This window comes from Jaculus jaculus, chromosome 4, assembly GCF_020740685.1.
Source record: "Jaculus jaculus isolate mJacJac1 chromosome 4, mJacJac1.mat.Y.cur, whole genome shotgun sequence".
NCBI classification, from domain to species: domain Eukaryota; kingdom Metazoa; phylum Chordata; class Mammalia; order Rodentia; family Dipodidae; genus Jaculus; species Jaculus jaculus.
This window is the reverse complement of record NC_059105.1, coordinates 26,537,174-26,549,781: the sequence shown is the minus strand read 5'-3', so window position 1 is coordinate 26,549,781 and position 12,608 is coordinate 26,537,174. Positions and strand designations below refer to the sequence as shown.

The window sequence follows — 12,608 nt, the reverse complement described above, 5'->3', positions numbered from 1 at the left end:
TGATATTTTGTCACAGTCAATAAAAGTTATCATAGCATATAACTTACACACTTGATCTCCCTTTAACTCACTTCTTGTTTACTCAAAATACCTAACACAATATAAATGCAACAGGAATAATTATTAAACTGCATTATTTAGGAAATAATGAGAGAAAAGCCTTAGTTAATCACTTTTCAAATATTTTCTACCCCTGCTTGGTTGAATTTATGACTGTAGAACCCTTGGGTAGAGAAGGTGAGTGCATTAGAGCTTGGTCAGAAATCTGCCCTTAGTGTAAGTAGAGTTTTGTAGTCTTGCAGAGGGTGCTCAGTTTATATGCTTATTGTCAAGGGGTTTGGCCAAAAAATTGCCTGCTCAGGTATGAAGTCTACTCTGAACCTTACCAGATCTCCCACTGTGTCTCCCAAACACATACACTGTGGGTAACTTATCTATAGTACTGTGTAAGGGTTCAGTAGATTTCATTAAGATGACAATGCATTAGTCAGGGTTCTCCATAGGAAGACACGCAGTAGAATGAATACACATTACAAAGGATATTTATGAAACTGGCTTATAGTATATGGGCTGAGAAGTCCTATAGTGTCTATCTATGGGCTGGATAGTTTCAGAACCTGGTGGCTGCACAGTGCAGAAGGCTGGATGCACCAGCAGTCCCAATCTGGCAATGAAGACTGGGGGAATTCCTGAAGAGTCCCTTGTCTTCAGTCTATGTTGGAAGTCTGAATAATGTGGAATCCCATGTCAGTGCAAGTAGATAACAGCAACCAAGTAGATATATCCACCAGCAAGTAACAAGGATTTCCCAGAAGAACAGAGCCACTTTTTTTCTTTACTTTTCTGTTCTTTTCCTTTGTTTTCTTTTCTTTTTTTTCTGGAACCTCTTTAAGTATAAACTGCCACCTTAAGTGCTGTCTGCTGGGGGAAACTGTTTTCTTCTTAGTTAAATCTTCCTAGAAATACCTTCACAGTACTGTCCAAGAGGTCAGCCTCCTGCTCTATTCTTGATCCATTCAAGTTGACATAGAAATTAACAATTATAATCATCCACTTCAAAAAGTATTCAGCTGAATCTCTTCATAGTCACAAACAGAAAATCTTGTGTAAGAAGATAGTTTAGATATTTTGTCATTAGTTCAATTGCAGAAAAATGTTGTAGATAAAGTCTGGTCTTACTAAGCAGTAATGTTCCAAATGAATTCCACTACTTGTTTTTTTTAATATTTTTATTTATTTATCTGAGAGTGACAGAAAGAGAAAGAGGGAGAGAGAGAGAGAGAGAGAGAGAGAGAGAGAGAGAGGGAGAATAGGCACACCAGGGCCTCTAGCCACTGCAAACGAACTCCAGATGTGTGTGCCCCCTTGTTCATCTGGCTAAAGTGGGACCTGTGGAATTGAGCCTCGAACTGGGGTCCTTAGGCTTTACAGGCAAGCGCTTAACCGCTAAGCCATCTCTCCAGCCCCCACTACTTGTTTTTGATAACAAAATCTAATATCCAAATTGTATGAAAAGTGGTGGAAGAAAATCACAGAAAATGAAGAACCATCTTTCCTCAGATGTGGGCTATACTGGGTGTGTTAGGGGTGTTGAAGACATTAGGGAACACAAGGGGTTTTGAGGAAACTATTGGTTGCAATCCTTGTGATGGAGCTTGCTGAAGGACACAGCCTATATTTTCATTATAGACTAAAGCTCTCTTTTTCTTTAAGTCAATTCATGTGATGAAAAGAAGCAGAGGTATTACAGATGTCTCCCTTTAGAATTTAGAATATCATGCAAAAATAGACATATTCTAATAAGATTAGAGAAAGCACTACAGAAGGAAGGTAGAAGTAATGAGTTCTCCTTCTGTGCTTATATTCCAGGTCAAAGCAGATTAAAATAGAAGCCAAGCCACCATCTTTCTGGCAAAGCACTGCATGCATGACTTTTTCAGTTCTCACATAGCCTATGAATATTAGGTCTGCATCAAAAATCCACATTTCATCTTCCCTGTTACAGTATTACCTATGGGATTCCTAATCCCTCAGGCCCTCATGACACTGTCAAAAGCAAGATTGATTTTCAAAAGCTCTTTGTATTCTTTCAAAATCTATCTTCCTGGTGACCTCTCTGTCATTGTTCCATAAGTGCATTAATGACATTTGGTTGAGCTGTATTTATATAAGTCGTAGTGACTTTCTTGTTATTTTGTACAGCTACCTGAACAGAAGCAATTTGAGGAAGGAAAGAGTTCATTTTGGCTTACAGCTTCAGAGAGCAAAGCCCATCATGTCACAGAAGACATGGCAGGCTAGAGTAGCAGGGTAGTAGGAGACCACATCATGTGCTATTCTTAGGAAGGAGAGGCTGGAATGGATATGGGGACCTGCTTCAACAGTGGGCCTGTCTTCAATGGCTCACTTCCTTTAGCGGGCTCCCACCTCGTACAGAGGTGGTAATCTTTTCCTATTCAATTATTTGAATTTTACATTCAAGTTCCAACAACATATAAGCCTGAAGTTTGTAATTTTAAAGCAAATATTAATGAAATTAGGTGCATAAAATAAAATCCCTCACAAAGGAAAGCGGTGTGCCAAAGTGGTATCTTCTCAGAGTTGGAATATATGTGGAAAATACATTTTAAATGAGTATGTTTGACCTAAAAGAGTAGATTGCATTGTTTTGCAGAAGCTGAAAGGTTATTGAAAAACAGCCAATGTTTGTTTATCAAAATAATAAATTAAATCAAGGGAACAAGGAAAGCAAATCGAAGGGACAAAAGAAAATAAAGGCGAAACATGAGGTAAGTTAAGAAACAGTTATTGTTTGTGAGCTAAATTCCACCTACAGAATGACAGGAAGGCAGCAGAGACACAGAAAATTGCACCAGGCTTTGGTGCTTATGTTCTTGATAGAAACGTATGAATAATTTTCATCTTTCCAGATACTGTCATGCTCCATCACTTTAGTCCATTTTCACCTTGCATAGGAATCCTGAATGGGCCGTCCTTCTCTGTCAGCTAATTAATCTCTCACAAGCCTGCTCTCGTAGCCTGTCTTTCCCAGGATGCCACACTGGTAATTCTCCTTGTGAGCAGTCCTTTCCTTCCTCAAGCTCTGTGGAGACTTACCTTTTCCATTTTGTTTTGGAAACTGTGCGAGTTATATCACTGAAGGCTTTTCCCCCTTCACCCTGCTACCATTAATTAACATATTCCTAAAGAATTTAATTAAGTTTTAATGGCAACAAAGTCTAAATAATACAAATTATGACTGGACACAAATTTGCTGTCAGTGTACTTAATTTACATGTGGGGACATACTTTACCAGATGATATATTTTATGCATGTATTAAATGGCAATGTGATAAAACATTTTGATATGTGTACATTTGCTTAAAGTGTACCACTAAGGTTTACAAACAGAAGACAATAACTTTTAATTCGATTAAGAAAAATTCTGTGAGTAAAATGTTTTCACATGAGAGTAGAATGTAATTCTTTGTAAGTTGAAATGGTTTAACTAAAACACACACACACACACACACACACACACACACAACAACAACAACAACAACAACAACAACACAAAAAAACAACTTAATGAAGGTTGAGTATATGACTAAATAGCTTAGTGATAGTGCTTACTCTGCATTTGCAGTGCCCTGGATTCAATTTCTCAGCCTCCTTTACCAAAAATGTTTGAACGAATAAAGAAGTGTTTAAGCTAGAAATCATATTAAGAGCTTTTAAAATCACCAATAATATGTTATTTAGATAGAGAAATGTTTATGCTAGTCATAATTCTAACCATTTCAGTGAAGGTTAGAGGTCTGAAATCCTCATCGGTCCTGATATTTGGTTGATAGTATGGTCATACATCTTATTTATTCTAAATTTTCTATCTAATTTGTATTTTCTTTCATTATATTTTTAAATTTTGTGGCTGTTTTTATTTCTTTTCAAGTCTATTTTCTGTTAAAAGAGTAATAAATGACCTCCCATAGCTACATCTCCCTTTAGATAGCAGAAGACACACAAGGTGAAATTACCACAAATGTTCACTTATTGCTAGTAGTTGATATTCCATCTATCCTATACCAAATATGGAATGAATGAATGCAGATGGAAAGAGAGTCTTGTGAAAAGTTGTATGCTTTACTTCATTTCATAATGGACAGCTATTAAGTATTTACTTAGATGAATTTTAACAGATGTATTGTTCAGTGAAACTAATGAGGTTATAGACTATTTCTCTGACCACAGAAAATTCCCTGGGCCTTTGGCTAATGAAAACCCACCTCTCATAGCAAACCATTTTAAGCATATAATATGTATGGTATGCTTTCCTGGATTCTTGAACTTTTCTTGTGATGAAGCATGCTATTAGAATAAGAAACAATTTGTTATCTTAACCATATGAGGTTTCTGTATGCATGTGTGTGTATAGGTATGTTTGCATATGTGTAGGTGCGCTGAGGCTAGAACTTGCCAAATCTGCTAGGTTTGCCAGCCAGTGAGCCCCACTGCCTCCTGTCTCCACATTCACACTGCACAATGTACAGGCATGCACCACCATGCCCAGCATTTTTATTTAAGTGCTTGGACCCAACTTGAACTCGTCATGTTTGTGCAAGTACTTTACCCACTAAGCTGTCTCACCAGCCCTTATTTTGAATCATATGATAATGAGCAAATATTATACCAATCTGTTAACTATATGGGGGGGTCTTAAAATTATATAATTGTGTACATCTTTACATTTTATAGTATTGCTAGTTTGTGTTTTATGTGGTATACTTAGTATATATCCTCACATAATTGCTATTTTTACAGCAGTCATAGTCTTACAAAGAGAAGAGATAGAATTTTTTTCTGTTTATTCATATATTGATTGTTTTAGAGGCTATTGTTCTTTTATACTGTTATATTTCCACCTGGTGCCATTTTCTTTCAGCCTGAATAACTTCTTTTCAGCATTTCTTTTAGAAAGGATCTCCTGGTGGTGAGTTTTCTAACTTTATTGACCTGAAATTTTTTATCCTCATGATTAAAAGTATTTTAGCTTAATATTGGATTTTAAGCACTTAAGAACATTCTGCCTCCACTATTTGTATAACAAGTTGGCTTCCATTTGTGTCGCTGATACCTTGTGTGGTAGGCTTCTTTTAGCTGTCACTACCTTGGAATGTATTCTTATGATTTGCTTGATATTTTGAACAATCTGCTCAGGGCTACTCTGTCTATTACTAATAATTTTTGGATTTAATGAACTTTTTGGATCAGAATCTTTCATTAAATTGGGGATTATTTAAGCCATTCTTCCTTCAAAAGTATTTCTGCTTTCTATCTACCTCTCTAGGAAAACCAAATTATATGTACATTTAGACCTTGTGATGTTTTTTCACTAATGACTAGAAACTTTTATATATGGTTCTTAGTATATGTTTTCTTATTGCTCCAAACTCAATAATATCTCTTGCTCTCTCTCTCTCTACAATTACATAAACCATTTTTTACTGCAGCATTCACACAGATATTATGCTCATCAGTGACTCTTTTATTTTACATATCCATTCTTCCATGAGCCTCTCTTTAAAATAATTATTATTTTTGTTCTAAGAGTCTCTGTCTCTACACCCATTACAACTACATGATCCTTTACACTCTACACTATAATGTCTGAGGCCTTTTTCTTTGGTTTCAAGAACTAACTGAGGATTACTTTCTGTTTATTTGTTTTACTTATTACTGACATTATTCTGTGTCTTTACTTGTGCCCAATCTGTTAGTCTATATCGATGTTATTAATGGATCTGGACTAGTAGTAGAGCTTGTTGAAATAAATGCCTTTGCATGTTTGTTTTATTCTTTGGTAAGATAAATCCACCTTAGTTTTGAGCTTAACCTATGAACTCAACCCTTAGCTTCTCTTGAATCCCATGTGAAAGTCTGTGGTATTCAGTGAGGTCCTTCCATCCTGGCTAGGATTCAACTCTGGTGTCTTCTGTCAATATCTGGTCACTACTGTCACTATTCAGCTGTTAACAGCAGAGCTCTTGTAGTCTTATGAAACCTTACTCTGAAAATGCCATCTAGACCATGGCAACAACTCACATTGAATCCTCACCCCTAACTCTGCTGTTCCCAGCTCAGGTCCTCTATATGAGGGTTCCTACTTTTGCACATTACAAGAAACTCAGCAGCCTAGAATTTTCTCAAATTTCCTATATTCAGACGACGGCAGTTCTATGAGGCTCTGCTCCTATATTTGATAATAGAAAACTGCTTCATAACAGAAAGTTAGAAAGGTCAAATACTGGATGCTGAGTTCTCTCCTTCTCTTAAACATTACCATGGTGTGCTATGTTTAATTTATTCCCAGAAAGACAGATGCCTTATTTAATTGTATCATACTGTATTGCTTTTATGGTTGGAAGAGAGTTAGGTAATAATTCTCTGTCATGGGGGAGGCTTAATCTTAGAACGCCATTTTCTTATTCTTAAATGAGAGATATAGAATATTGAGACAGGCAGATTGGGTGTGAAAGGGCCAGGGACATTGAGAGTTACTATAGAGCCTTTGTCCCAGGATGTTTTGTAGGAAGCTCCATCTAAACTTTAAATCACCACAATGGAAAGTAAAAGCACTTTAGGGATCCAGGCAGCAGATACTTGGTGAGAAATTCTGTGGAAGACCAGACATCTGAATAGATCGTGCTTCCTCTTCTCCCAATTTTCTACCAGGTGCTATTAATTTTTAACATCTAGATATTCCCATACAAATAGAAGTTATAATAAAGAGAAACAAACACAGAATCTATGAAGACCTGCAAAAGCTGAAGAATAAATTGAAAAATAAATTAATATAAACCAAATTCCAGCAGAGAACACACACACATTCAGTATACAAAAAATACCTAATAGTGCTCTGGGGATGGAGAGATGCTTGGCGGTTAAGGCACTTGCCTGCAAAGCCTCACGATCCAGGTTTTATTCTCCAGGTCCCATGTTAGCCAGATGCACAACATGGCACATGCGTCTGGAGTTCATATGTAGTGGCTAGAGGCTCTGGCATGCCCATTCTCTCTCCTTCTGTCCCCCTGTATATAATAAATAAATAAATGAATAAATAAATAGTTTAAAAATTTTTTAAAAAATAGTGCTCTATATTTTCAAAGAAAGTACAGAAATGTTATAATTTAAATTGTTTTTATAGAGTGAAATAAAACATCAAAAGAACAAAACAACTTACCATAGTTACCTATGACAAGATAAAAAATAAGTGGAAAAGCATTAGGAAATAAGTGAAATTGAAAACAGAAATAAAAGTTTGTGATCCATGGCATTCCTTCACCCAACACAAAATGGAATGAAAATAATTAAATTATAAAACTAAAAAAAAATTAAAAAGAAAAAAGAAGTCAAGTATTATAGACAAACTTATAAAGATAAGAGCATGACAAAGCAGAACACAGTTATTGTGCCTAAGATAATTTGAAAATAGAGGGGAAAAAAGAGACATAGCAGAAGATCTTCTAACAATAATCTGGAAATAATATCTCTAACTTCCTCTCAAAAATGCTATATTAAAATTTATGAACTCTAATGTTTGTGGTAAGTTAGAGAGGGTAGTAAGTTTAAGAAGAAAACCCAACAAAGTAGTTTTCTGGAAAGAGAAATGAAGTTGGTCTCAGACTATACCAATGGTAATAGAGAAGAAAATAGTACCTCCACAACTTGTGAGGGAAAAAATTGCTCAAGGTATTACACTTATGTGCTGTTACCAAATAGTGATGAACCTCTACAAAAGTATGGTCCTCGAGGAGGCATGTAACACATAATAGATAATTACTAGGAAAGTGGGAGACTTGTTATTGTAGATCAAAATACATGGTGGTGTGATTTCTGGAATTCTAAAATGAATGAAACAATATATAAATATTGGAAGATTAGTCAAAGAATGGCGAGAGGAAATGAAAGGATTTCATTTCTATTTTGTTCTCCATACTGTCTAAGACATGAAAATGACTTTTAATTTTAATACTTTCTTAATGTCATATTGCTTAGGGAGTAATATCTCTTATACTAACTATGTATTTATTTGACTTTTAGCAATGATTATAATTTATTTATTTTGCTTTATGACTGCATTATATATGATTCAGATTTAATATTTATTATGTTCATGTTATAAGTATATCATTATTTTTATAGTCAGTCGCTTCCTGTCTCTCTCTCTTTCTCTGACTGTCTTTCCATAGAGCTGTAACTAGAACAATTATGGTGATGTTTAAAGCTGATCAGTTTAAGACTCTCAATATAAACATTTTATTAGTTATAGACATACTAAGTATCTAAACAGCACATGTTAGTACCATCTTTACCCTCATCCCTGCCACTCCCTATAAAGGAACCCTCCTCATTGGGGATGCTGTTTATCCCCATGGGTATTGTGGGTCATGCACTGTGGGGGTAGCCATCAGTTATGGGGAAGAGGCAATACCTCTGTGCATAATGTCACAACTTGTGAGTGTAACAAACTAAAGAAAGTACTTATATTTGAATGTATAGAATTATTAGGAAATTGAAATAAAGTTTCTATCAAAATTTCTTATTAAATATAAAATGGGCTGGCTATAATAGCTCATGCCTTTAATTACAGAACTTGGGAGGCAGAAGTAGGAGGAATGCTATGAGTTCAAGGTCACCCTCAGACTACATAGTGAATTTTAGTCCAGCCATGCTAGACCAAGACCCTAGCTCAAAAAGTAATTAAAATAATAAAAAAAAATTTATTCTATATGTTTTTGAGCCCTGTAAGTTAAATTAACTACCATAAAAACTAGGCATACCTGTAAATATTCAAATCCATTGGTATAACTTATAAGCAAGAAAAGCTATATTTCTTAAGGTACCATGTGTTACTGTTTGAGGGTAGAAGACCGCATAATCCCCACAGAACCTTGTTGCTAGAGCAGAACCACATAGAAAATGTACAAATTAGCATGTTCTAATAATTTTTTATTTTAAAAAATGAGCAACAAATTTACAGTCCATGCCTATCAACCTCATTACATATGAGTAGATTATTAGCCAAGAAGTCAGGACACTTAATCAGTGCTAGAGCACTTGACGAGCTCATGTGAGGCCAGGGTTCAAGTCTTTCACCACAAATCAAACAAACAAGCAACAAAAAAACCCATAATACTATCAGCCTTTTTCATAATTATTTTTTTTTGAGGCAGGGTCTTTCTTTAGCCCAGGCCAGACCTAGAATTCACTATGTAGTCTCAGGCTGGCCTCGAACTCACACTGGTCCTCCTACCTCTGCCGCCCATTCTGGGATTAAAGGTGTGCATCACTACACTGGGCCTATTTCTTTTTCTTTTTCTTTTTTTTTTTTTTTTTTTGTGGTAGAGTTTTCCTCTAGCCTACACTGACCTGGAATTCACTACGTAGTCTCAGCATGGCTTCAAACTCACAGCGATCCTCCTACCTCTGCCTCCTGAGTTCTGGGATTAAAGGCATGTGCCACCAGGCCCAGCCTATTTCATAAATTTTAAGATAAGTTAATACTAAAACTCCATAATTCATAAATTATTGAATTTTGTCCTTAATATAATTTTCTATTTATTACAATACTCAGTCATGCCATGTGAAGAGATGTATGAATTCATATTCAAATACATATAAATCTTAATATCTCTTGACCTCAATTGTGCCAGAATTTAAGAATCTCTGTTTCCATCAGTTCTCAGTTGTCATGTTCAAGTTGACTTCTCCTCTTCTAGTTCCCATTTACCACCCCCATCAATGTATGTCACCTGCGAGATGGACTGAACATGTGAGCCAAAACTAGAGAGTGGCCTCAGAGTAAGAGATCAACTAGCTATCTATAATATTAGCCATGTATGTACATTGACTCATCCATTGTCAGCACATGTTAGTTGTTGTTTCTATTTTCTCTAGTTTTATAACAGGCTTATAAATAAGATTCTTCAGAAATCATCACCCATTACAAATGCAGGTGGTTCAGTCTGGTTAACAAACAGCCCATTTATAAAATGGCAAAGCTAATTGTCTTTCCTTCTCTGTCATTTCTGATGGTTTCGATCAGTGGCTCTCAAACTTGAGCATGCATTTGAGTCTCCCATGAGCTTGCTAAAGCAGTTTGGGCCCCACTCCAGAGTATCTGATCCAGTGGGTTTGAGATGAGGCTGAGAATTTGTATTTCAGACCCATTCCCAAGTGATGCTGATACTTCCAGTTTTGGTATTAGAAAAATGCTTGTTTTGATTCTCAGCCCTAAAGGCAAATTACAATTACCAAGGGAGGCATTAATACACTGAGACTGGGATCCATCACAGATCAATGGGATTAGAATATCTGGAGTTTGGCACTAGAGATAAATGTTTTCTAAAAGTGTCTCCAATGATTCTAACACAGAGACAAGGCTGAGAACAATAAGAACCTTAATGACCTAAGCAAGTTTATTTGATCTTGTGGATTAGCACAAGAGTCTCTTTTGAACACATTCTTTTATTAGTTGGAGACAATTATTATTTGATTCTTTCATGATACTAATAAGACATTATAAAGATGGCTTTATCAAATGATTATATAAATTGAAGGTAATTTACTTTATTCATTTTTGTCATACTAATTATTTAAAGTGCTTGGATACTTAATTTTTTTTTCTTTGAAAGTTTTTGTTGTTGTTGTTGTTTGTTGGTTGTGGCAGAGACTCACTCTGTAGTCCAGGCTGACTCAGAACCCATGTCAATCCTTTTGCCTCTGCCTCCAGTGTACTAGGATTACAGACACATGCCAGTACACCTGAGTAAGGTGCTATTTTTATAAACAACAAAAAATAGCACTTATAAAGTTAAATTTTATGCTTTGGATCTTGGATTCACATTGAGTGGGATGTAAAAGCATTTAGATATTAATTCCTAAATCTTCAATTCTTAATTCCCCTCCACACAGTGAAAGATGCAGATATACTTTGTACGGACACACAGACTCTGTGAACAGCATTGAGTTTTTTCCTTTCTCCAACACTCTTCTCACTGCTTCTGCAGACAAGACGCTGTCAGTGTGGGATGCACGAACGGTAAGCAGATCACCTACCCTTTTCTTGAGTTTTAATAAATATAGCCATTAGTAGCCATTTTTAAGGTAGTGTGTATAACTTTAAATGTATTTAAAGGCATGTAAAAATAAACTCCTAATTAAAAGATCCTATCCATCTACTTTTATCTGCCCTACCCCTTAAATGATAACATAAATATGATTATTTCATCAAACATTGACTCAGTAATTATTTATTGAGATAGAAACTTAAATGATGCAGGGAAACAAAAGGGAAATATTGTGTCTACTTTTACAGAATAATTGCTAATGAAAAAAAATAGATTATTTTAATTAAGTAAGGCAGGTGAAAATTGAATATGTACAAGATCAAAAAATAGGAAGGAGAAAACTCATCTGTGCTTGGAAAAGTGTGAAAGGCTACCAGGGAGGATGTTGTTTTAGCTGAGATTTGGCAGGTAAATTGCCTGTACTGAATAGCCAGGAGAAAAGTGGATTCCCAGAAAAGAGCAGTGCTTGAACAGGGCCATAAACGAGGTATGAGGTGGCAATGGAATAATCTGAGAGTAATAATAATGGAGAGAAAGTTCAAGAAAGATAGATGACAGGCAAGAGTGCACAAGATTATAAAATATTTGATTCCAGTTTTAAACTGTTTCAGGAGGAATCTATTAACAGAGGGCTATACAAAAAAAAAAAAATCCACAGTCAGAGTTTCCTTTTAGTACTGAGAACTCAACACTAAAGGAGATTTATAACATACCCTCCAAGGCCCAGGGAACAGTGTGGAAGATGGGGCTGAACGAATGTAAGAGGCACAGAGCTGGAAGGTTTATTCTGTGCATTATTCTACCCCAGAAGCTGCTTGGTGCATTGATGACCTCAGAGTAATTACTGACAACCCACTGATGAGGGTCCTCAGTGGAATGGGGGTTGAGGAGAGGAAACATGAATATAGTCCCAATGGTAATATGATCAATATGTAATATGCTCATAAAATCAAGTTCTTAATTTAAAAAAAAAAGACGACTTTGATAATAGGGCAAAAGAATCCATCCCATGGAAAGAGGATATTAAGGTTGAGGGATGGGCTTTGAACCCCAATTTTAATTAGGTCCTTATCCAATTTTAGCAAAGAATTGATAAAAATTGACTCTGGGCAGGGTACATTATAAATTGTGAGGTTTATTGTAGGGGAAATTAAGACCTGGTGAGGAGGTTAGCTGAACGATTCAAGCCACATGAGAACTCTCCTCCTTGCCCCTGGGAAAGGAGAGGGGCACAAGAGATTCTCCATCACAGAGAAATTTCTGGGAGACAAAGACCCTGGCAGAGGCTTCTATTCCTGCATGGGGAAGGTGAAACAAGAGAACCAAGTGATTTCCTCCACATAAAAGACCAAAGAGGATTCAGAAATAGTGGACTCAGATTAAAGAAAGATTATACACATAACAAAGCAAGAAATCATCGCCAAAACACCTATGTACACCTATGTAAGAGGCAAGAAGGAAAGTACCCAGACAAAAGG

At 36.0% G+C, this 12,608-nt stretch overlaps 1 protein-coding gene across 2 annotated transcripts in view; it reads left to right on the top strand.

Moving 5' to 3' along the window:
• Spag16 (sperm associated antigen 16) overlaps positions 1-12,608 on the top strand; it is a 901,897-nt gene that overhangs the window by 555,228 nt on the left and 334,061 nt on the right. For both annotated transcript variants that reach the window (XM_045148110.1, XM_004653697.2), the window contains one exon: positions 10,976-11,102. In XM_045148110.1, the coding sequence (XP_045004045.1) occupies positions 10,976-11,102 (127 nt within the window). The remainder of the gene's footprint in view (positions 1-10,975; positions 11,103-12,608) is intronic.